The sequence below is a fragment of the Trachinotus anak genome, unplaced genomic scaffold (genome assembly GCF_046630095.1).
Source record: "Trachinotus anak isolate AG129_WGS33_773 ecotype Australia unplaced genomic scaffold, CSIRO_AGI_Tana_v1 ptg000010l, whole genome shotgun sequence".
Taxonomy (NCBI): domain Eukaryota; kingdom Metazoa; phylum Chordata; class Actinopteri; order Carangiformes; family Carangidae; genus Trachinotus; species Trachinotus anak.
In genome coordinates this window covers 16065507-16090243 of record NW_027273861.1, presented here as the reverse complement: position 1 = coordinate 16090243, position 24737 = coordinate 16065507, and the positions used below count along the sequence as shown (strand labels likewise).

At 39.4% G+C, this 24737-nt stretch overlaps 1 protein-coding gene across 2 annotated transcripts; it reads right to left on the bottom strand.

The window, feature by feature from the left end:
• Nucleotides 1–1710: 1710 nt before the first annotated feature.
• LOC139627199 (guanine nucleotide-binding protein subunit beta-4) lies at nucleotides 1711–24136 on the bottom strand. 2 transcript variants are annotated; one of them, XM_071487923.1, is made up of 11 exons: nucleotides 23980–24136; nucleotides 18418–18497; nucleotides 12179–12387; nucleotides 11689–11727; nucleotides 11141–11247; nucleotides 7950–8013; nucleotides 6959–7121; nucleotides 6024–6090; nucleotides 5419–5620; nucleotides 4223–4439; nucleotides 1711–3528 (listed from the first exon to the last, which is right to left on the bottom strand). In XM_071487923.1, the coding sequence occupies exons 3-11, from the start codon at nucleotides 12233–12235 to the stop codon at nucleotides 3422–3424; spliced, it is 1023 nt and encodes a 340-aa protein (XP_071344024.1). In that variant the 5' UTR covers nucleotides 12236–12387; nucleotides 18418–18497; nucleotides 23980–24136; the 3' UTR covers nucleotides 1711–3421. The 2 variants fall into 2 exon arrangements, with proteins under 2 accessions (XP_071344024.1, XP_071344025.1); XM_071487924.1 differs by lacking the exons at nucleotides 11141–11247; nucleotides 11689–11727; nucleotides 12179–12387; nucleotides 18418–18497; nucleotides 23980–24136 and adding an exon at nucleotides 8855–8978.
• Between the last annotated feature and the right edge of the window lie 601 nt (nucleotides 24137–24737).

Here is a 24737-nt window from a genome sequence, read left to right as displayed (position 1 = left end):
TCCTGTTTTAAGTTTTTGCAAGTATCAAAATAATCCATTGATTTTAAATGCATGGGTACACTGCAAGCAGGAACTGCTAATAGCGAATTCAACATACTTAGTTTCCCAAAATTTAAACAAATATAGGCCAAAAATGGTCTCAACTTGTAGTTAACAGCATAACTCACTGAGTCCATGGCAACATTACACTTCCCATTTCTTGTAAAAGTTAACGTCTGTTCATGAGTGAAGACTTCGAGCGTGTAATGTGACATTATCCAAAAGACTTGGAGCCTAATATTTAACAGACAAATATGAGAGTGGTACGAGTCTTCTTATCTAACAGCCTGAAAGTGAACATTTCCTAAAATGTCAAACTCTTCCTTTGAGTACAAACTGTCAGTCCGTCATTTTTATCTGGGGACACATGAACGTCTGATGTCCACTGACTGAAACAGAAACTTGAGTCTGATAAGCACAATCGACTTAATAACATTTTGAGGTACAAAAACCCAGCTTCAGACATAAGCAGTCCACCTGTTTGTTCAGACAACAGATTGGGTGTAAAATCAAGCTCTGATGTAACCTTAATCAAAGGAGATGGAGAAGGCTGGCACTTGAGAAAAGTGAGCTAACATGTTTTGTGTGTTTTTGTTTTTTTTTTCTTCTTTTTGTCACATTGACTAGTTTTCAGTTCACAGCTCAGGGTCTGTGGATAACATTGGCACAAATGAGGAAGTAACACTTAGATCTATAAGTTATCCACATACATTAGCAAATCAACCCCCTCCCTTCCCCTCCCTTCCCTCCCGTCCCCCCACACACACACCTCAACACTGATATGCAATACATATCACATCCTACACACCTCAAAGATATTCTCAGGCTAAAAACTATAGCTGTTATTTTTAACATTCTCTCAAAATGGATTCATTAATACAAAGCCAGTTAGAAGCAGCTAAAACGTTAAAAAAAGAAAAAATATATATCACTAGAATCACGGTATGCCAAAGAGGGGTTTCATTGATAGCTGACTGAACCTTAGTAAATACTACAAACTGTACGGTAGTAGTAGAAAGCAGAATTGTATAAAAAAGTGATGTAAAACACTTGCTTTAAGAAGAGTATGGAGCTGCATGTGGTCATGGTGGTTTACTGTAAGCATGCTTTTTAGTGTTCACTAGTATCAGAATGTGCTTCTATTGGGAGAAGAAAAAAATAGCAATATTTCTTATTGATCAGTGTGTAAAAAGGAATAGTAAGAGGAAAACATTACTGTTGTCGATGCTAGTATTACCTTCTATTATGAATGGCATCGTAAGGCAGAATGGAGACACAAAAGTGCCACATCTCACAGGAGCACAAACCCTCCTTTATCCAGCCCGTGTGGGTCAAATGTTTATATTTAGAGATAGGCACCTGAGACAGCTGATGGATAGGTCCAACTCACACACATTGTGTTTTAATTTTCTAAAAATTAAGCCTTTTGAGGAACCAAAATAATGGAAGATGTGTGATGAGAAAATACTCAAAGTCAGAAATACTACCTCTATGGGTAAATAAGTCACGTGCTCCATGGTTTATATTTGTACTACAGTTTGTGAGTGCATTTCTAGCTCTCTACTAAATGTACATTTCTGTCTACCAAGTGTACTTTCTTCACTAGCAATATCTAACAGTTCATAACATGTTTTTGGTGAGGAAAAAAAGAAAATCGCTGAGAGTGTTAAACCCTTTAAAAAAAATCTTTTTTGTTTGTTTTTTCTTCCTTTTTTACAAGCTTGTGGTGGCATTGATGTGATTTTGAAGTGACTAACATGATTTCAGTCCCATGCAGTCACTCAGTTCATGCCTTGTGGATGACAGAAAAGGACTCATTGATCCTTCATTTAGAAAAAAAAAAAAACAGAAAAAAGAAAAATGACATGGCAAGCTCTGACAGACATCTTTCTCTCTTCATCTTTTCTCCAGTCCTCAGAGGCTGCTGACAGAGTCACTGCTGTCCTTTATGGTCCTTTAATATCCTCACATAATGAGTGAGGTCAGGCAGTGTTGTTGCAGGCTCACAGGCAGAGAACAGCTTCTGCTTCACAATGCCCTTCTCTCCATCAGTGTCATTTGTATGGGCAACTTGAGATGCTCACCTCAACCTTAAGGAAAAGCTTAGATTCTATAGGCCACGGGAGACAAGACCATCCAGATGCAAAACCTCTGTTTAGGACCATTATTGGATCGATAATCATTTCACACAGCTGTTGATATGCATGGGATGGCTGTGGCCTTCAGATATTCAACATTCGCTGATTTGAAATCACAATCCACAATTGAGTCGAGGCCAAAGCTGGGCCTCCAATAAAATAAAAGTTCTCTATCTTAGCCTAAAATTCACTGGTCTCTACTTTGGAGCTAAAGCTGAATTCAGACTAAAAACTTAAAAGACACAGCTTGTTGGTTTTAAGGTCTTTTTCTTATCACAACCACAGCAGTGTGACAGTTTCCTTCCAAAACAACAGACTGTGGTGAGGAATGCCAGGGTTGTTACTGTTAAAAAACAACAACAAAAACAAAAACATTCTATCATGGGCATCATTCACATGAATGCAACATTTAGAGGTGCAGTTATGCCCACTGCCTGTAACCATAATACACACATATAAATGAGGAAAGCGTGTTTAGCAGAGCCAATTTATATATATATATTTTTAAATTGCTTTGTTTACTAATATCCTCTTTTTGTTGCCGGATGAGTAAGCTTCAGTAAATACCAGAAATTTTAGATTTTTAGGTTAAATTATGATACTTTGCTGTGTCTAAATGGTCTGACACTCACACAGGATAAAATAAATGTTTCTGGCATTAAGCTGTGAAGTAATGTCAATATGTACATTTGAAATAAAACATAAAGCCCCCAAAATTATAAAAAAAAAAAAAAAGTCAAGGGTGGGAAATAAACTACAAAAATATATACATACACATTATATATGCATATATGATGCATATATACACACATAATGCTATACATATATACTGTCTTTATATACATTTACATATTACACACCAACGGTCATCTCATTTGTTGTTAGTCATGGTAACAGATGCTCTTTATTGCCCCCTAGAGGGGAGAAATCTTCTATTTTTCAGTTTTTCATAACTCTTATTTTATTTTTGATTGGACACATCTACTGAAAGGTTCTTATTTGTGTTGCTGTGTATAGCTGGGTGAAAAAAAAACATCACTTGGAAAGGTAGAAAGAGTCGGTACTATCTCACAGGTGGGCAGGTCACCAGCGGAGAGAGAACTGGGGGTGAATTAAAAGGATTTTGGCTGACACAGTGTGCACCCCTCAGGTCCAGCCCAGCAGATGAGTTGGGATATGTTGGATGGGGTTGCAGGGAGGAAGTTGGCAGGCAGTGATTGAGTACGGCAGGGAAGAGGTTTGTTTTAGTTCCAGATCCGGAGAAAACTGTCCCAGGAGCCGGTGGCCACGGCCATGCCATCTTCTGTCACTCCTAAACAGCTCACTCTGTTGTCATGGCCTGCTAGCACACCTAGAAGTCGAGAAGAAAAAACCCCCCCCCCAAAAAAAAAAAAACAAAGAGTTGGAAGTTGAACACAAAAAATGTGCAAATCTAAGACAAGAGACATTCAAACATAACGTTAATAATTACTCAAAGTTCACTACAAAGTTTTAAACTTTGTAAGAAAAGCATTTATTCAGGCTGTGGTCACACTACAGGTTTACATGTTCAACTTCAATTTGTTGCTAATTTCTAATTAATTAGAATGTCAATTAATTAACCAACAGAAAAATAACTGTCTACTACTGTATGTCCTAATCATTTATCATTAAATTTATTATTTAAGACATTTTTCAATCACAAATTCCTGGTTCTAGTTTCTCAAATATTGAAATTGAAAGCTTTTCTTTTTCTAATCGATGATAGTCTGAAAATCCTCAGTATTTAAGAAATTGTAATGCCCATCTTCATTATTTTAAAACATTTTAACGACCTACAATTAACTTGTTAATCAAGAAAATAATCTGCAGATCAATCAATAATCAAGATTATTTTGTCGCAGCCGACTGAATATACAACTGTTAACAGCCTTTAACCAGTTGCTTCTAATGAATTTAAAAATGACACAAGATATAGTTGTTATTAACACGAGCTAAATTCTTCTTTAAGCCTGTCTGTCACCTAAACATCTGAAAACCCACACCAGACTTTAAACATCACTTACCTGCACGCTCGCCTTTCAGAGTGTCCCAGACGTTACAGTTGAAGTCATCGTAGCCGGCCAGGAGCAGGCGGCCGCTCTTGGAGAAAGCCACAGAGGTGATGCCGCAGATGATGTTGTCATGGCTGTACATCATCAGCTCCTGGTCGGCACGCAGGTCAAACAGCCTGCAGGTGGCGTCATCTGAGCCTGTGCCAAAGGCATTCCCATTGGGGAAAAACTGTAGGAGGAAAGTTCAAATCAAAGAGTTGTTGTTAAACCGTTATATATATATATTTTTTTTTGAGGCATAGGGTTGATTCCTCTGAGGAGATGTTTTCCTTAAAGGGGCTTCTTGTTTGTCCCAGAGGCTTACAATCCATCCAAAGGCCATAAAATTACATGGAATTTAGATGGTGACCTGCTTTGAAGGACCACTGTGACATGAGAAATATTTCCACTAGGGGAATGACAATGACAATGACAATGACAAATATATAGCTAAATGAAATATATTAATGTAACCACACATCTCCTAATTTAGATAACCAAAATAAAAAGATAACAAAGTAATATTAACATATTGGGCCAACAAAAGAAACCAGTAAGAGAGGGTTTTGGTTTTTTTTGCTTCCTATTACTGAGCCGTCTCACATCAGCTGACATCTATGCACCTTAAGTGCAAAATAAGGAGCAAATTTCAGTCTTTGTAATTTAATTTTTCCAGAAAACCTTTAACCCCAACAACAAAAGTGTTCAGTTTAGAAACAACTACCTAAGTTTTTTTTAACTTATTCATGTAGAAATGGTAATGTTTTTGGATTTATGCTCTGCAATTGTAAAAATCAACTGTTACTCATTTATTACTGAAATACAATCAGAATTCACACTATACCCTGTTTGTTGTAGGGTTTTTTTTGTGGCTCAGCAGAGGATTTATCCATTTTACTTATCAAGCCACAGTGACCCGTAAAAGAATAAATAGAGGAAAACCTAGATTTTTTTTTGTATGAGTAATGATTGTCTTAGAAGTCTAGGACTCAAAAATGAAAACCCAAGTACAAACCATATCATAAAACTGGAAGAAAAAAACTTCCACTTCTATTACTATTGACATTTTCAAGTGGATAGAACAGTATTGAGTCATATTCAATCTGCAACCATTATCAGTCCTTCACACTCCACCTTCTTGCATTTGTGACTTGAAGTCCAGTACTCACGGTGACGGCGTTGATGTCGGACACGTGGCCGGTGAAGGATTGCCTGCACATGCCATCACGGATGTCCCACAGCTTGGAGGTGGCATCACAGGCTCCTGACACAAAGGTTTTGTAGTCAGGGCTTAGAGACAAACTCATCACATCACCTGTGTGGCCAGTGAAGGTGGTGGCCTGCTGGCCTGTCTCTATGTCCCACAATGCACTGCAAGAAAGAACGTTTATGTTAGGAATGAGCAATGAAAGTGTCCCCTGAGTTATTATGAAGGCACAGCTGGGAAGTACACAGGTCAGGAGAGTTGTGTGTATAAGATAATAAATGTTTTTACACCAGCTGCCACATTTACATGGTATGAACTCAAATGAATACTCTCTTACTGTCTAACTTATTAGTTGCCATGTGCATCTACTCAAACATACTAGAGACAAAGAGAATGAGGAGTAAGAGGATGGATATTAAAGAGCAACTCCGGACATTTGTTTAAAATGTGGAGGAGCATCTTCAGTTTACTATGACATGGTAACAAGAATATCAATGGAATATTTTCTCCCATGTTAACAGTCTAGTTCTTTAAGTTGCAGGTGAGAGCACAGAGTTGTTGGCTCACCAGGTGGTGTCTCCAGAGCTGGTCAGTATCTGGTTATCATCCAAGAAACGACAGCAGGACAAATAACCTGCAGATAAACAGAGGTTCCACATCAGATAAGGAAAGCTCTTCCTTGCTTTGTCAGTTACTGCTGGGCCAGCAGTAAGTATGGCAGTTAAGTAGTAGTATTTAGTTAAGTAGTCATGTCCACCCAAAAAAAGATGTGTGTCCCTTTATTTTCAAAATATTGGTTCAAATAGACATGTTCACCCAGCACTGTAACGGTACTGTTCCCTCCACCTTCAAAGATGTGCAGGTTCTTGAGCTGTATTAGCGTAGTGGTATAGCTATTATAAAGAAGATTAAAAACTGTACTCTCTCCACAGGCTGGCAAAGTAGTAAAGTCCTACCTTCCATCTGTGGAAGAAACTGACTGTTTTCTATATTTCATGTTTACATTTTTCACGGTACATTGCAGGAAGAGGCAACAACAACACACTGAGCAAGGTAAAATGTAACTATTCGAGCAGATGTTTGCACCAGGATACATACTGTGAATAAGATGGTGCACAGGTTGTTGGTCAGCCAATTTATACATAACATCAGCAACCTAAAACTACAGTAAGGAATATGTGTGTCAAAAGTACAGTATTAGAAAAATCAGGCATGATGGAGGGCTGTTCTCAGGTCGTGGTATGATAAAAATGTACAGTCACTGTAGTTAACAAAAAATTGACATGTTTGTCATTCTTTAATGTGTACTATAGATTGCCTGCGCACAATTAGACTCAATGGAAACAAAACATGATTAAATATATTTGATATATATTAATAATAAATAAATTAATAATTAATAATAAATATACATAATAATTAAAACAGAAATATCAATAAGCAACATGATATGGTTAAGGGTTCTCTTAAGTCTTCTTTTATTTTTCTGGCCCTGTGCCTACCTGTGTGTCCAGGTAGCTCTCGGGTAACGCGCACATTGCCTTCGCGGGTCTTCAGGCTGTATATGGAGCAGATGTTGTCCAGGCCTCCGCAGGCCACATAGTTCCCAGAGGGGGCGTAGGCGCACGTCATCACCCAGGAAGAGCGCAGTGGAATGGCATGCATCTGAGGTCAAGGAGAGCCAGAGTCATCTTTTTATTAAATACAATAATGGAAATTATGTTAAATTATAGAGCTAATTAAGGCCAGAGGTTATCAGGTTAAAGTCAATTTGTGGGTTTCAATCCAAAATGCTCTGTGGTACTTTTTAATTCATCGGCCGAAAAAATTCTGCCACTTCCTCTGTACATATATAAAGGATGTATTCTTTCATTTGTCTGGGTGAAACTGTTGCAAAATATGTCAATAACGAATGTGGTAATATAAATACATTATGGCACAGATGATTCAGAATTTAACATTTAGTGCAAGAGGGCAGCATAAAACAGTCTGGGGTGGTTTGTTTCTCCACTTTGGATATCAAAACATTAGTATGAGCAGAATCTCCAATTCTCAACAGAATTTATGTATAGAGGTTCAGAGGATGAAGTTGCTGAATAAAAAAATGTAAGGCAAGAGAGAAACTAAAGATTTTGTTATCAAATTGTGTTTTCAAAGAATTATCTCATTATTTTTGGGTAATAACAAAAATCTGAATTGACCAGCAATAAGGCTGAGTGATATTTTTGGTGTTTTGGAATCCAGGCATTAAACTAATTTTTCTTTACATACAGTCAGTAACTTTTGCAACCACATAGCTGCCATTTGGATAGTGGCTTATCCCAGGTTCCAACACATTTACAACAATATTGTGTTTAAGACAACCAGTTCACAAACTATTCTGTGTACTCTAAAGGAAAATCTGCACACTGCTGACTGAAAAAGGTTTGACTTGTGTATCTGTGCTTGATGTACATTGATGTATATGCTGTTGTTGATTGTCAGTGATCTCACCTTATTTGTCGTGTAGCTGTCCCAAATGATTAGTTTTCCATCTTGCGAGGCACTGACAAGTAACCTGGAAACAAGTTAAGAACAGTAGCATGAAAGTAGGCTCACCCACTGAAAAACCCACATAATCTAAGGTACATGCACCTGGTTCATTAAGAGCGATGAGAGCCAGCCACCTTACAGACTACTGCGCTATACTGTTTGAATAACTACAAGATGCTCTGTCAAAAAGCATTCAGCTCCTCACTAAGCCCCCTCCTCCTCTCTCCCAGGGCTCATTTCCCTCCATCTTCCCTCTTTCTCCCTCTCCTGGAAGTCTCCTCATCCAGGGAAGCTACTTTTAATGTCCCACTCTATGTAATATTCATTACACTGGTTATGTAAAAGTCCCTGCTGTCGGGTGGGAGGTGGAAGCCTGAGGGGTTGGGAAAGCACTAGAAACAAGCCAAGGTGGGGCAGCAAGAAGGGACCGAAAGGAAAGAAAAGACAGAAGATAATGAATTAGGAACAGGGAGGACAGAGAGAGAGTTGAAGGTGGTACAGATGCAGAAACAGCTGGAGCCCTTCGCTCCCATCCTGATTGTGTGATTTTACCTCTTCAGGGACAGGAAGTGGTTTGATGATACTACACTACAATCAAGAGGACAGTCATCAAGCTCATATGTCAGTAACTGTATACAAAATAAACACTGGTGTCCTGCAGGGTCACCCAGAGGATGCTAGGCACACATATGCACACATTCACACCAACACACACATTGAACAGTCAACGAATAATCAGCTACAAGTAATACCAGTGTTTAGCTTTGTAATGAAACATACTCAAACACAGGGTTTAGTGGTGAAAACTAAGTTGCTTAGAAAGGACAGGAGGACGGTGTGTGATCTACATCTTCTAAAAATTCTACCTGCAAAAACATCCACTTCTTCAGCTACATCATCTTCAAATTTCTTTTTTCCTGTAAGATTAGCGCACTGCATGCATACTAAGGGAAAAATACAATCTTGAGTGATAAGTCAAAGTGCTCAAACTTGCAGCAAACAGTTAAAAAGGCAGTTTGTAAGTTTAAATTTTGTGACAACTCAATGTGTGTCACATATGCTGTCCATGTGGACACAGAGGACCTTTACTCACTGATTAAATATGAATCATCATAACACTTGGGAAACTGTCAAAGTTTTACCTCTTACAAACTGCATCTTTAAGAAAATATTAAATAAGCTGTGGTGACTGCCTGTCTCTGTGCCTAGCAAATATCATTACTCTATATATCATAGTGAGGGCGTAAATAGTGCTAGACAGATGTACAGTAGTAGTGGTAGTGGCAGTAGTGACAATCATTTATGGTGGTATTAGTCATATTAGTAGAATAGTAGTACTAGTACTAGTAGTAGTAGTAGTAGTAGTAGTAGTAGTGGTAGTAGTGGTGGTACTAGTAATGGTATAGCCCCACACCTGGGACTGCCGTCACTGCCTCAGTGCATTGCATTGAGAGACAGATGGACAGAGAGAAAGATCAAGAGTGACACAGACATATTAAACATATTAAACACAGAGAAAGAGAACACCAATGATAAAACACCAGCTGTTAAATCGTAAATTATTGTTCCAGTGTATACTTGCAGTGAGAGCTGCTGTAACTGTAGTGGTGCTTTACTGCAAAGCCCAGATAGACAATTTGTAGTCGTATTACTTAGTATTGGTTCTTGTATAATTAATAATGTAAGAAAATTAAGCAATAAAGGCAAGTTTGTGTGGACAGAGACTGAGGTAGTACAAGACTTAAATATTCACTCAATTTCTGCACTCTGTCTGAAGGTGTGTCCATGTTCAGCTGGATGAAAAAATCTGCAGATTGCTGGCTCTTGGTGGCACTTTATTGCCCTGGTATACATCCTGACAGTTATAGTTGTAGTGTTAACAGTCTCCATGCTGTCGCTGGCAGTCTTGAAATTCAACACTCTGCTAGTGGCGCCAGGAATTACCACTGGATCAGGGGAAAATAGCCGTCAATGTTATTATTTTACTTTTTAAGCTGTTAGCATTTTTTGTGTCTCTTGTCCCCTGCAGGCCCCTGTGGATAATTCATGAGAACTGTCACGCAGTTACAATTTTGCTTCATCGTGTTCAGGGATAACTAGAATTACCATCTCGCGGTTGGATGCCTCTGCCAACCAACCAGGCTGCAGGAAATATGGTCACAATCTTCCCTTTCTGAGTGACAGCGTTGAAAAATGGTCGGAGGTGTTTTTACAGAACATTAAGATGTCATAGTGATTTTGACCTTTGACTATGTGGATATAAAATGCCATCACTTCATCATTTTGTCCAATTAGACATTTTGTTAAATTGTGTCATAATGAGTGTATGAATTTGTGAGTTATGGCCAAGAACGTGTTTTATGAGGTCATAGTGACCTTTAACCTTTGACCACCAAAATCTGATCAGTACATCCTTGAGTCCAAGTGAACAATTGTGCCAAATGGATGGACAAACAACCCAAAAACATAATGAAGAAGAGAATAAAAACATAGTAAACTAGAATTTCTGCCTCACGGTTGTATGCCTCCACCACTTAGACTAGTTTCAGGTTACATCCCTGTTTATCCAGAATCATATAAAAATTTTGTCATAATTGCCGTGTGAGTGTTTTGTGCAATTGCACAGACCTTTGACCACCAAAATCTAATCAGTTTGTCCTTGAGTGCAATGAATGTTTGAGTCCAGGTGAATGTTTGTACCAAATTTAAAGATATTCCCTCAAGGTGTTACTGAGATATCAAGTTCACAAGAATGGGATGGACGGACAACCCCAAAAAAGAGACTCTTGAATGGACAACTGAGCATGTGACCTACAGTAGCAGAAAACACCACATAGCCAGCAGGAGAAAACAATGAACCTATCCTAACTACTGCTTTAAAAACAAAATGTAATGAAGAAATAATTAATGGTAATATAATAAAGATAATAGAGTCAGGGTGTGTAAAACTGCAACAGTCACTTCTTTCAGGCCTGCAAACACTTTACAGAAATGAGAGAGAAAGTTGAATGTTACCTCATTGTACAACTCAACTGTTATTTGCTTATTTGCAGAAATGTATCTACAATTACAACAAAATAATACAAATACAAACTTGTATATAGAACTGCTCGAAGCTAATAATTTTGTTGTTTGTAGAATAACTACACTACCTGGAGTCACTTCCCCAGTGCATTGCATAGATCTTGGCCAGGTGGCCCCTGAGAGTGCGTCGCGTCCGCATCTGTATCCGGCCCACCGAGTCCAGACCAGCTGTGATCTGCCAAAACACAAGAAGAAGCATCAGCGGCAACACTTGAGAGCCATACACATTTATTACTGGACACTAGCAAAGACTGCAAAAACAGGCCACTGTCACTCAGAAATGAACAGTGATGAATTAATGTCTGTGGAATGTCAATGTCAATTTTGACTATAGAACTGAACAGAGTACAACACAAGTTTGCAAGTCGAAGCTTAACTTAAGAATTTCTCTATATAGTATCTTGCATTGTGAATATCTGCAACTTCTATATATTATACACAAGTATTTTTTAATTCTTCTCTCTCATGGTTTAGGCCATTTACAGTAACTTTTAGGGTCTTGAACACCTTCTTGTGCAAAAGCAGTGATGCTGTCATGCAAACTTGTACAAAGGCACAGGATAAAAACTTTTAATTATTTACCCGGTAATATGAATCTGAAGAGGCAGTCTCTTACCTGTGACAGAGTGGAGTCACTACAGGCTTTCCTGGCATCCTGCAACAAAACAAAAACCTTAATAATCATGATGACCAGGAACAAATTTAAGCTTATTCATTCAGTGCATAGAATTAAGTACCACATGATACATACAAAATGAAGGAAAAAACAAACTTGACAAAAACTGCTTTTAAAAAAGTGACTAAACATGTGCCTTAAGTTATGACTAGTCAAAGAAACTGAGTATCTCTGTGATCTCAGAAAAATCATACAGCAGCAGCGGCTGACATTTATAGATCAATTCCTAGAATCCAATTTCTGCACAAGAATGGAGGTGGCTGATTGACAAGTTATATGCCAAGTGCGTCACTATCTCATTTGAAACTGTGTGAGTCACAGCTTGCAATGAACAGACAGTGCCACACATGTGATGTACACACACATGTACAACACACACAAACAGACACACGTCAACATAAACAAACACATGCACACAATGTTGCCGTACCCGGATCTGATTGCGTAGTTGCTCGGCTTCCTGCCGCAACTGTTCCAGCTCGCTCATTGTCCCTCTGTGATGTGTTCAGGCCACACTCTGCTCCAAATACTGACTGGGCTGGGAAAACACACGTGCCTACACGTGCACACACACACACGCACGCACGCACGCACACACACACACACACACACACCCACACACGCTTTACCAGCTGACACCTGCAAGACAGAGAGACAGAAATACTATAAGTTCAAGAGGCAGACAGAGAATGAAGGATGGGAACACTTCCATCAGACAAACATAGGTATCCTGTTTGGGTTCAAACCAAAGAGGGTGCTGCAAAGAGTGAGGAAGGGTGGGGCTGGGTGGGGGCCTGGAGGGTGGCCTGGCTCTTCAAACACCCCCAGTCTGGTTCAAAAGGCCATCTGAGCTAGGCTCTGACCTTTCATGACTCAATCAGCCTTTTGTGTTGTTGCACTGCTCTGTTTGCATGAACCAGCCCAAAGAGCCCTGAACACGTGTGTGTTTGTGGGCTGTCTACTGAGGGCATGTCCAAGTGAGACAGAGAAAATATGTGCATGTATTTATCTGTGAGTGTGTACATTATATGAGCATTTATTTGAATCCGTGTCTGGGTTAAGTGTGTCAGAGTCAGCATCTGTTTGTACGTGCATGCTTATGCATATGTGTAAGCATGTGTATGTATGTGTGTGTGTGTGTGTGTGTGTGTGTGTGTGTGTGTGTGTGTGTGTGTGTGTGTGTGTGTGTGTGTGTGTGTGCGTTGCCACTACCTTTACCTTAGGGACGCTGAATGTGGGTCACAAAGCACTTAGACACTCCTCAGAAATGTTTGGACCGCACCCCCCTCCATTTTCCAGGCTGTTTTACAGCCTGCTGTCCAGAAGTTTAACCCTCCGAGATTAAATTTTCAGTTCCATTTTCTATAATTCAACAATTAGGCCGAGTCCAGCCCTTCCTCTCCACAGGAAATGATGTTAATGTAAAGAGGAGGATGCTTGTGCTTTATCTTCATTTTTGCAGAGGCTTTAAAACCATTGGGGTCCAGTTACTTATTCACCACAAAGGAAAACCCTGTCATTTTACAAATAGCAAATAATTAACGAAGACAGTAATGTGATGTTCATGCTGCTAAGATTGCCATTTAATACACTGCACATTTATCCATGTGAGAAGCTTCTCTTTTAGATTCCCAGTTCCCTTGCTTCTGGCCATTGTGTCTCCTCTGACACAAGAGAGGATGCGTTGGACTGATCATTGTGGACTCTTGTCTCAGGAGGTCTTTGACAGTAACGAGACATCAGGGACAGCAAGTGTTGCAATGCTCTCAGCTGCCCAGGAGTGACGTCACCCTCTGCTACAGCTGACGCAACCCCCCTGAAGAGAGGCTCTCAGCGTCAGCTCGCCTGTGATGTGGTACTGCTCTTTGACTGCCATGGATCCATTGCACTGTATGCCTCTGAAATCTACCACGTCACACAGAGTGCCTTGTGGACTACCAAAACACCTGGAATGACTTTCTACACTCAGCTAAATATCTTTGATCAATGTTTTCAGCCTCAGGCTTGTGTCATGAAAAGCAACAGAGCACATAAGACACATGAGCTGGAAAATAATGCAGATGTGCTGGAGGATGACGCCATCCATTAGGGGCTTTCCTATCAGTGTGGCTAAAACTGATGGCTCTGATTTTTAGGGCGAGCACTGGCACTGATTTGTGGGAGTGTCACATGGATTGTCCTGCTCACATTTGGATACTAAATAATAGTGACTCAGAAACCAAAATAGGCACACTCTAAACTGGTATTGTAATTAACCACATATCAACCCCAGCCAAAACAAACTGTAATACAGATAAATGGCCCCTACTAAGACTGCCTTTACCAATTTATAGTCATAAACCTCAGTTCCTCTGTGTGTGAGTGTGTCTTTTCTCCAGCTGTGAGACTTGAGTCATGCAGCCAGCCAGGCAAACGCAGGCCCAGAGCATGGCACATCATTGGGGGGCGACAAAGGCAGAGCTGTGTGCTGGAGCTGCCCATTGTTTAGTATGTGGCTGCCAGCTACAGTAGATAGTGCTGCTTGGCACCACCACAGCTGGGTCTCTGAGACTGGCCACTGGAGACTACAACTGCTCTTGCTATGCCCTGCTGACACAAACTAACCAACACACCAACCAGCCACCCATTCAACCTGTTGACCCTGATGCAGCCAGCAGCCTGCAAGATACCAAACAGCTGTCACCTGCATAAAACTATGTGTGTACACATAATTCTCAGGCATTAGTTAGCCAGAAAACAACATAGATATGACCTTAATCATCTGTTTGTATAAGAACATCTGTCTCCTCCTGTCTCACTTCATGTCTTTGCTGCGTTGGCAAAGTCTGACATGCCAGAGGAGCTTATACATGACCCATTAGACATAGCTGTGCTTATCTAAAGCGCCCATACTGTCCTCAGTTCAATAATTCATCACTCATATATCAGGAGTTATAGCATCATCCTCAAAGTTAAAATATAATGAATGATGACTATGTTACAGCGCTCATTAAAAACGTTTTAAAACTGCTTCATGTTTAAGAATAAAATGAAACTGACACAACAAAAAATATTTTTCTTAATTGCAAAAATAATATTATATTATTATATATTATTATATAAAGGTTACCGATGTCCATAAAACTAACTGTTTATCTTGTGTGAGAGACTGGGATGCAAACTTTCACTTTCAGTTCTATACCCACACACAAACGGAGAGAAAGCGACACATACTTATTCTTCACCTTATCCACAGTAAAGTAACCCTCTATCTCAATTCACTATGGTCTCAGGTTCGCATCATAGAGCTTGGTCATTATTTATTTGTGACACTGTCCATTCAGTATTTGTTCCCTCTGACTCAGTCAGATCATTTTGAGCAGGAAATATACAGCTTCAGGACAGTAAGTTCTCTAAGGGAAATTGTTAGGTCCAGGAGCCAATTATAGTGCTTCAATTTGTCAAAACTGGAGATGATCCACATCAGATAAAACAGGAATGGAGATAATAACACAAATATTGACATGTTTTGTTTTTTATTTTATCAGTGAGACCTTCTGCTCCCTCTGGGTCACATACAGTAGAAAGTCAGGCACATCTGCCTCAATCAGGAACAAATACTGGTGAACAGAGCAGCAGGAGGTGCAGGCAGTGCAGCTGCACCCTGAGCCACAGGGGCTCATCAACATCAAATGGTCAGGAAGCTAAGGAATTAACATTATGAAATGCCAGGTCTGAACAAATTCTTGCAACATGGCCGACTGTGAGTGCTTCACACCAGTGTTATTCAGATTTACACTAAGATTTTAATGTTCATCATCATTATCAAAACCCCATTCTATAAGATGGGCACAGGTACTTTACTTTAAATTTCACTGCCCTAAGAAAAACAGAAAATCAATGCATGAATTGTGTGTATATATATATATATATATATATATATATATATATATATTCAAATACATTTTGATGACTTGACTATTTTCCTGGTTTATTCCAACTCTGTGCTCACGTAGAACATGGTGGTGAATTTGCAATACGAACAATTTAAAGGCACGAATCTGATCAGTATTGAGTTCTTCACATTTTACTTTTTCTTTACTTTACTATCTCATCAACTGTATGTATTTGTAACCTTTAATCACTGGTGCAAGCTGGAAAAGATGCTTAGTTATTCATCAGATGATAAAGTATGAAATTTGATTAAAATGTTTTAAAACAAAAACTACACCTGATCCTCATTTTGCAGTTTCTATTTAAGAGCCTGTTTCAGGAGCCTTGAGTGTATGAACAGAATGGGCCCTGACTGAAAAAGAGTAGGAAACTCACAACAGTTTTTTCATGTGTTAAAGTGAAAACTGGATGCAGAAAGGGCAGCTCCACCTGGTGTAAACTTGTTCAGGTGACCCACTGACTATTCCAAACATCCAGAGAATGGAGGAAATACCTGGTAAGATTCCAGTAAGGTAAAAGGGTACAGTTCTTCCTTCTGTTCAGCTGTCACGTGTTCATATCATATCCTTTATGTATCATGAATTACATCAGCAAATTATCAACTGAGAAAAGAGTTTGAATTATTATTACTCGAAACTGACAGGAACACAGCAAATGAATGTGTGATGACTGTATGACCTACATTGGTCACAGGTCCTACCCCACCTACACCGGACAGTTACAGAATTACACATTAGTCACACATAATTTCTCATCAAAACTACAAGATCCTAGTTAGACTGGGCCTGTTTGTACAGAACTTGATCTGAGTGACATCCATAATCTGATGCCAGATGATCCTTTTACGTAAATGTTTGATATTTCCTGGTAGTATCTACAGTAGCTGTTTTTTTGTTGTTACCACAGGGTATTTTAATTGATGTGTGGTAAGTTTGGTAATGTACAGCTGTACAACTTGGAATTTGAAGATGTAGGGCAGGAAGATACAGTACAGGTACAGGTTCTAGGTGATACAGCTGAAATCAGCATCATGCTATTAAAAATAATATCTATTTCATAAATCAATACACACACTGTCACATTACACTGACAGGTGTTTTTACTGTTTTGTCCAACCCATTTATATCAGTGGGGGTAGGCTACATAACAGAAACGTCTCTATGTGTAATGTAATACAGTTCAACATAACCAAAAAACTACATCTTCAAAAATGTTCATACAGTTGAATCAACACATCTCTTCAACAATTTTAACAAAAACTGTACATTATAACTTCCACAAAGATAGGATATATCGCAAGACTGTTGTACAAGACTACATAAATTGTAGGCTGTAGGTGATCCTCATAAACTGCCCACTAAGTGTATATTACAATATGGAAAATGTATGTAAAATCACCTTAAAAAGATTCCAGTTGAATTTTGCACTTGGCCATATTGCAATTTCAGTAACATTTCAATGAATTGTTCAGCCCTAAATTAAATAGAAATTGAATCTATAGTCTCATATTGATATATAGCATGTATTCAAGTTACAGTGATATAAAACAGAGAAGCATAAAATCCTCACACAAGATATTTTAGCTGTATAATATAAGAATAATTATTCGATTCTCAAAATTGCTACCAATTAATTTTCTTTCAATTAACAATCGATTAATTGACTAAACAGTCATTTATGCTATGAAACATCAAAAAAATTATTTGAAATCTTTGCTGAGCTGAAGGTGGTGTCTTCAGGTGTCTTGTTTTGCCCAGCCCAACCCAAATATTAATTTTACAATGACAAAATAACAGCAACTCCCTTTTGAGAAGCTTCAAATATTGAAAGCTGAAACATTTGTCAGATGTAAATACTGTTGCACATTGTATTTTTGTCGATTTACTACTCAATTAATCGACTAATTTTTTCGGCTCTATATCAAACACGTTATTTATATTGAATCTTTTTAATTAATCACCCTATCATTCACAGTCTAATTTGATTAGCGTTAACCAAATAACCAATAACCAATAACCACAACTACTGAAACCTGTAGTTAAATAATAAGCAGCACCAAATAAGCTGGAGATTAATAACATACATGATTAACTTTTACACAATATAACTCCATACTGTTTATTTTGTACTGTCCTGACTTATACACTGACTGTCAACAACAGCATGGACAGGAAGCAATCAGCCCCATCAGTATGGGGACACACACACACGCTCAGTATGCAATTACTTTTGTCATAAAAGCCTTTATGAATTGATGTGAGCCGAGAGAAACTCCTGATGCAAGCAACAAATTGCATGATCCGCCGTCACGCAACCAGTTGCCGCTCGACTGAAGGCGGACTGTCCATGTATATTTCATGGGAACAGAAAAAAATGGCTATGCGGGGGTATCCCGCAGCCACACATGAGGAGACTGGCGTACGAAATGGGAAGAGGTGAAAATGTGTCCCCTGGTGAAAGGCTTTGCCCCTGTAGTTCCGCCTGAGAGTCACTTGACAGCCAGTAACAGGCCGCGCTGGGTCGGCGGCAGTGGACCTTCAGCAGCTTGGCTCAGAGGAAGAGCCCAGCACTGAGGCAACCGCGGGCTGTCAACAGCTCCGTCAAGACCAACACCGGGAACATTTCCGCATCTCACCCTCGGGCAGCGTGAAAACAAACATAAACCCGCTGCGAGCTGAGTAGGAAACAAGCCTAAAAGTCACCAAAAAATACCAAGACAACATTACACGTCCTTACCTGAAACAGGCTTTTCGGCTCTGTCCGTCCGTCCTACACGAGTAACACCGACACGTTTTCACACGACAACCATGGCCCAGCTGTGAGAGAAATCCCAAAGGGAGCCGTGTTAATTTTAAGACAGTTTAATCGGTTTAAGGGGTCAGAAGCGAGCACGACTCGGGTCAGATTTGACTAAAATTTTCACCAAGCAAGCTAATCACCACACCCATGAAAGTGGGAACATGGCAACAGCCTACGCTGAGGGGTGCACGGTGGTGGGTAGATCGGTATTTTCTATTTCATAACCAATAAAGCAGTCACGAAAATATCAAATCCTTGCTAGATCTGCTTTTTTTATTTAAGTCTCTACTCCAAAGCACTGGGTTATGGCGTTTCTTTCAGCTTGGTAAAATGTCTGAATTTTGCTGTTTAACCCACGGGCGGAATGGTATCGTCTGTCAGCCCCCTCAACAAAAAGGAACCGAATGGGATACAGGAAACAAATGTGAGACCTGTACAGTCTGTAGTGGTAGTAGTGATTCAAATGGACTTCACTTCTGTTTGCAAAGCCAGATTCAGGTCAAAACTCCACTCTTTCATCTGTTCAAATAAGAAAACACCAAATTAAGCAGAAGAGCAGTGAAACTGCAGTGTTAGTATTAAAGCTGGAGGTGGGGACAGTGCAGTACTTGTTTTTGCTTACTCTATGAATGTGATCTATATGTTACTTTATGATTTTATGCCCACACCTGAGTTCATCTGAGGAGTGGTGGTCACAATATTACTCCTTTTCTTCGGCTTATTTTGCGTACAAAAAAGCTGAAATGCACAGAATACCTAAATCAAACCATGTTTGGACACAGTAGCAAATTTTAATGTGGTTATACTGCAGGTATTCAAGGGTAACTGTTCATTGAGGAGCTTATTATGAGACTGTAATCACCCAGAGGTACAATAAGTGTGAATGTAGCCATATGCATTAGAGCTAAAACAATTATTTGATTAATTGTTTGACTGAAAATTAGCAACAATTTTGATAACCAATTAATTGTTACAGTTATTTATCAAACAAAAATGCCAAACAATTTCTGGTTCCAGTCTCTCAAGTCTATTTATGTCGGTGTAAATTCAGTATGTTTGGGTTTTTTACTGTTGTTTATTCAAAGATGCCGCCTTGGGTACCCTTGAAGTGTGATGGGCAATTTTCCCTGTTTTCTGAGATTTTATAGACCCAAAGATTATTCCGTAAATTGCTCAAATAATCAGCAGATTAATAAGAAATTATTTACAAGTTGCAGGCATAATATACTTATAACAAGTAACCTTATTGTGCCAAGTGACATGAAGACAATGGAATTTACTACAGAAATGTTTTTGTTTTTGTTGCAAAACTCAGGTTAAATCATTTACAGTGACTAGAATGCAGCTCAGAGAGAGATAAATGAGTAACTATTTCAAAAACACCCAAATCCAAACTAAAAGGTCCGAAGGGTGTGGATTGTGCCAGGAGACAGCTGTGCCAAGTCTCACCTTGGCACACCACAGTTGGCTCATTGAAAAGGATCTGTCTCCATTAGGACAGGATGAATTTTTAATGGGGCCAATGAAAGGGAGCAGTGGGATAGGCCTTTCCGTATCTCTGCACGAGCTATAATCAATGGAGGGTAGATGAAAGTTGCCCGGCCCTTAGTTTCCTTTCTGAGTGGCATGGGGTCAGATTAAGTCTAACTAAATTCACACACACACAGCAGTAATTTAGGTGCGTCAGACCAAATTCCCCCTAAACACATTATGAGGATTAGGATTAACTTGATTTCTTAACTTGATAGCAGAGGCATGTTGTGATTGGTTTGTCATTAGTGCAGTTGGGGTAGAGTTGTTTTTTTTTTTTTTTTTTGTCTTTTACGATAATCGTTAGTGCAGCTTGGAAATAGGCTATTCTTAAATAATGATACTACATCGAAATAAAATGTGTTATTAATGTGTTATTCATTTGTTTATTGACAATTGTTTTTAAAATGAGAAATAGTTATATTTTTACTGTAATACAATTCACTGGAATTGTTACAATGACGAATTGTTATAATGAAGAATACATCACATGGGAATGAATATTCTCACATAAAATTTAGAGAAATTGGATGATAGATGCCAAATCACAAACACAAATCTGCCCCTATATAATTGAGACAAATATACCTTACATCCTCACAGTATTCATGACATCTGAAGGGTTTACTGGTTTTGAAAATCATGCAACTGCAATGCAACTACAGTTGAATACACCATGTTTTAGTAAACAGTCATTTCATTACTTTGATATTTTGTAGTCTTTTGTGGACTAGATATTGATTGTACAGGGAAATTTACAAAAGAACTACATAAGAAGGAGTTTGCTCTCTGCCTCTAGTGAGCAAAACGACTGAATTCATTAGCCAGCTGAGAGAGTCAGGGTGTCCAAAAGCACATCCTTGGCCAATCAGGTCCCTTGGCCCATTGCTTGGCAACCAAAAGGGAAGGAGGGGGCAAATTGACACTGTAAAAATAGCACATCAATAGCCTGGTGTCTGAAAAAAAAAAGAGACACACATGTTGGTGAGGCTATAAATAGCCCCACGGAGCATGGAACAGGTATCTTGTACAGTATCTCCACTGTATTGTTGCTCAGGAATTAGACATTTTATTTGCATTGATGCAAATTCAGCATGGGCAGTACACAAGTAACGGAGCTCAAAGTGCAGTAACAGTCATGCAGCTGAACGAAATAATTTGAATGTGAGGGTGGTTTAGGGCTAACGGAGAATAACACAGTAAAAACATCCAGAAACTAACAACGCGTTGGCACAAATTTTCCTCATCCTACAGTTTGCCATGTGACGTTTTGTATATGCAAAATTACTACAAGGCTCTTCTTCAGTAATACATTTGAATGTACTACAACAATAAGTAATATACCCAGACAAGGTTTGCATGCCAGAGGGAATTTAGGGTTTAATGGCACACGTTAATAACTTGGATGATATTTGACCTTCTCATTTTATTACATTATTGTATCTGCATTTTGTTTAGAGGCATTACAATTAACTGCATTTCCTCATTATGTCATGTGACATTGTTGGTACACATGTGTCTTTTGTGTAACGGAAGAGTAGAGCAAAAACGTGGCCAAAAATAGACCTATCATGTCCAATTCAGTTTCACAGGACTGTTCAAAAATGAGCTCAATACGTGGGTGATCAAATCAAGTGGAGATAATGGGACATCGATCTGAAGCAGCTTCTCAATGCCTATTTTTATCCGCACGTTCCCATTTTTTTGCCCACATGTAGCGATGCGCCCTGACGACCTCCATGTAATACTTCCACTGTATCAAAGGCAATTAAAAGGTGTAGCAACAGTAGAACCTTAAAAGGCTTTATCAGGGCCGTCTTATCCACCAGACATCTCCCGGGGAGGCTGGCCGTTGCCAGGGTAACCCTCACAAATGGCAACTGACGTCAAGAAGGTAGGAGAAATACCAGGGAGAGCCAGAGCTGCTATGCATAATGGATTATTGAAAAAAGAGCCCTCTTGAAGAGTGCAAAGTGACTTAAAATATGCGTGCTTTGCTGGGCTTGCTACCACTTCTCTCTCTCTTTCTCTCTCTGTGATGAGGAAAATAGATGTTGACACTTTCAGGGTTTTACTTGCTGACTGGCACAGCTTGGGCTTGGCTGGGCCAAGTGCAATTATTCATCTTGAATCAAACACTGCTGATGAACTGTCTCTTCATAGCATGCATTTTACCGGAAAATTCTGCATCATTTTTTGTGCTGCTTATAAACAGAAGTCCTTTTTTTCCTCAGGTGGAATATGTGCTTCTGTGTGTGGATGTGATCACACTCCAGATACAGTATTCTCCTGTATTTCTCAGAAGAAAAATCGATTTTTTTCTGTGAAAAAATCATAATGTGTGGCTACCTGTACTGTGTCTTACCTGATCAAAATCAAAGAAAGATCACCATCCCCAGCAGATCCTTCCTTGGTCATGTGACAAGGATCCACACTGATATTCATGCATTATAGTTCTGAGAAATGATCACCACAGGTCATGGTTAAATCCAGAGCCTAACTACCAGCAGTTTACTCTGTCCTCTGTGTCAGGTTCTTGTCTAATCTCAGAGCTATTGTTGGCCCATGAGAGACTGTCACAGCGGCAGCTTGCTGAAGAGCCCTCATCGTTTCTGTGATAATGCCTCTCATGCTGTGTTGGAGTCACACTACCGACAAGCGGGACACCAAGTGTGGAATCAGGTTTGCTGATGGCAAAGGCCAAGTACTGTTGCTACCCAAATTGATACAGCAGGACAGAACAGTACATACAATAGAGAACTGACATGGAGTCCATCTTGGGTTAGAGGTAGGACATAAGGATGAAATAACTATCATGATCATTTTCACAGCCCATACCTCTATAAAAATACACTACCACATGATGTATCCAACTCATTTCATTAAAATCTCAAAAATCTAATTCAGTCAAATTTAGAATTTATTGTCCACCAAGGTAAATAACACAACAACACACAAACTCAGCGCAAAAACATATAACTGAGCAAAAACTGGGAGAAGACTGATGACAACTTTAATTTAGATGTGAGCAGTACACGCATTTTAAAAGTAGTCATATCAAAAAATATGCATATGTGCATTTGGTGAACATCTAATATTCAAAAAGATTTGACTTTTGAGGCCATGTGTTTGTAAAACCTCTGTATTAGAAGATGTAAAATGCAAACAGAGTAATTAACAGCAGAACGAGTTGGCCTGAAGCTTAAGTTGTGTTTCAGGGAGAAGCTGCAGAGGAAATGTGCAAAGAGAAGAAGTGAGAGTGTTTCAGTCCAGGGGAATCCCAGACACTTCTGTAAATCAGGGGTGCAACAAGCAGCACAAAGCATGAACTAACATGCTCTGAGTTTCCCAAGAACTGAATCACACAAGTCATGCATGGGAAAAAAATTAAAGGAAGTGAGGAACAGCCCTGATGTGCTAATGCCCCCCTTTTCAAATGCCTCCCATCACAACTGCAACACTATGATACCAGATCATCATTAATTTATTACCACGAGCTCACAGTTATTTTTGACTCGACATTTCGTTGCACCACAGGTTTACAACGTAAGATAAGACTGAGGTGTCACGTCCTAGTTGCATAAGAACCAAATACAACCCTTGATGCCAGGTATACAGATTGGTTTGACGGGCTCACCAAAATACCTTAGTCGCCGGTATTTCCTCTCTTAATTCTGCAAGTGTAGCTGAAATGTTCGTTTTGGCTCCACACCCATCTCCGCTGCGATTCAAGTTATGCTTCTAGTGCAGATCTCAGAGCAGGAAACACAGTTCTTCTTTTGCTTTGATAAAATGTAAATATTCCAATGTGCTTCTTTATGCTTTTACCAAAATCCACAGTTGATCATTTAGTGATCTTGTTGTGGCAGCACATCAGAGGTGAATGAATCCAGAGGAAACACTGAACACTGTGCACACTAGTTCAGACCAAAAACTCTATACATTTAGAAAAATTATTTACGTTTCTACCTTTTTCCAGTGCAGATTCTTAGCAGAAGAAGTGGGCGTTTTCTGCATACGTCCTAAATGGCATGGATTATGAGTCGTGCAGGGCGCTCTGGTTTCGGTTCTTCCTTTCAGCTGTTGAGTGTAGATGCTGCTCGAGAAGCAGTAAATGGAGAGAGAGAGAGAGGCAGAGCTGGAGTATGAGGTAGAGAGCCTCTGAGTGGGAGGGTGAGCATATGGGCGGCATGGAGGATGGGAGATAGAGTAGTATTTCTATTAAAGAGACAGAGTTTATTTCTTCAGACAACACTGTAGTTAAAGAAAACACAGAAAAGTTACAGAAGTGATCTGCTAATATATGACAGCCATGTTGCAATGCTCTGCTCCAGGAGGGTCGTATGGTAAAGCATTACTCCCACATGGCACAAAATCCACGAGTTACCTTAAACAAAAGGTGGACACAGCTCTGCATGGCCTACAGGAATCATTTGTGAGAAGAATTTCTTCGGAGGGTCAAGGGGAGCTTGTCCCCATCCCAGCATGCCATGGGTGGAGACCCTTATCTCTATTTCACAGCTCAAAACTCAACACTGTTTTATCACCTGTATGCTTCATGACCTCTTTCTAATTCATGAGAACTGTTTATAAACATGATTTTTAACCGATGACCTATTTCAGAGGTTGGCTGAAGAAATTTATCTACTTAAAATGTATTTTACTATTCTTTACGTGTGACTGGGTAGATAGACCTCTCTGGGGTCACTTTGGGAAAACTGGCTGTA

Bases quoted from the DNA above. Each gene is read 5' to 3' on its own strand.
- LOC139627199 (XM_071487923.1), bottom strand. From the start codon at position 12,235: ATGAGCGAGCTGGAACAGTTGCGGCAGGAAGCCGAGCAACTACGCAAT. The intron at 8,014-11,140 runs GTAGTGTAGTTA...ACTTGTTTCCAG, and splicing joins CACTGGGGAAGTGACTCCAG to GTTACTTGTCAGTGCCTCGC. The intron at 6,091-6,958 runs GTAGGCACAGGG...GTTTATCTGCAG, and splicing joins AGAGCTACCTGGACACACAG to GTTATTTGTCCTGCTGTCGT.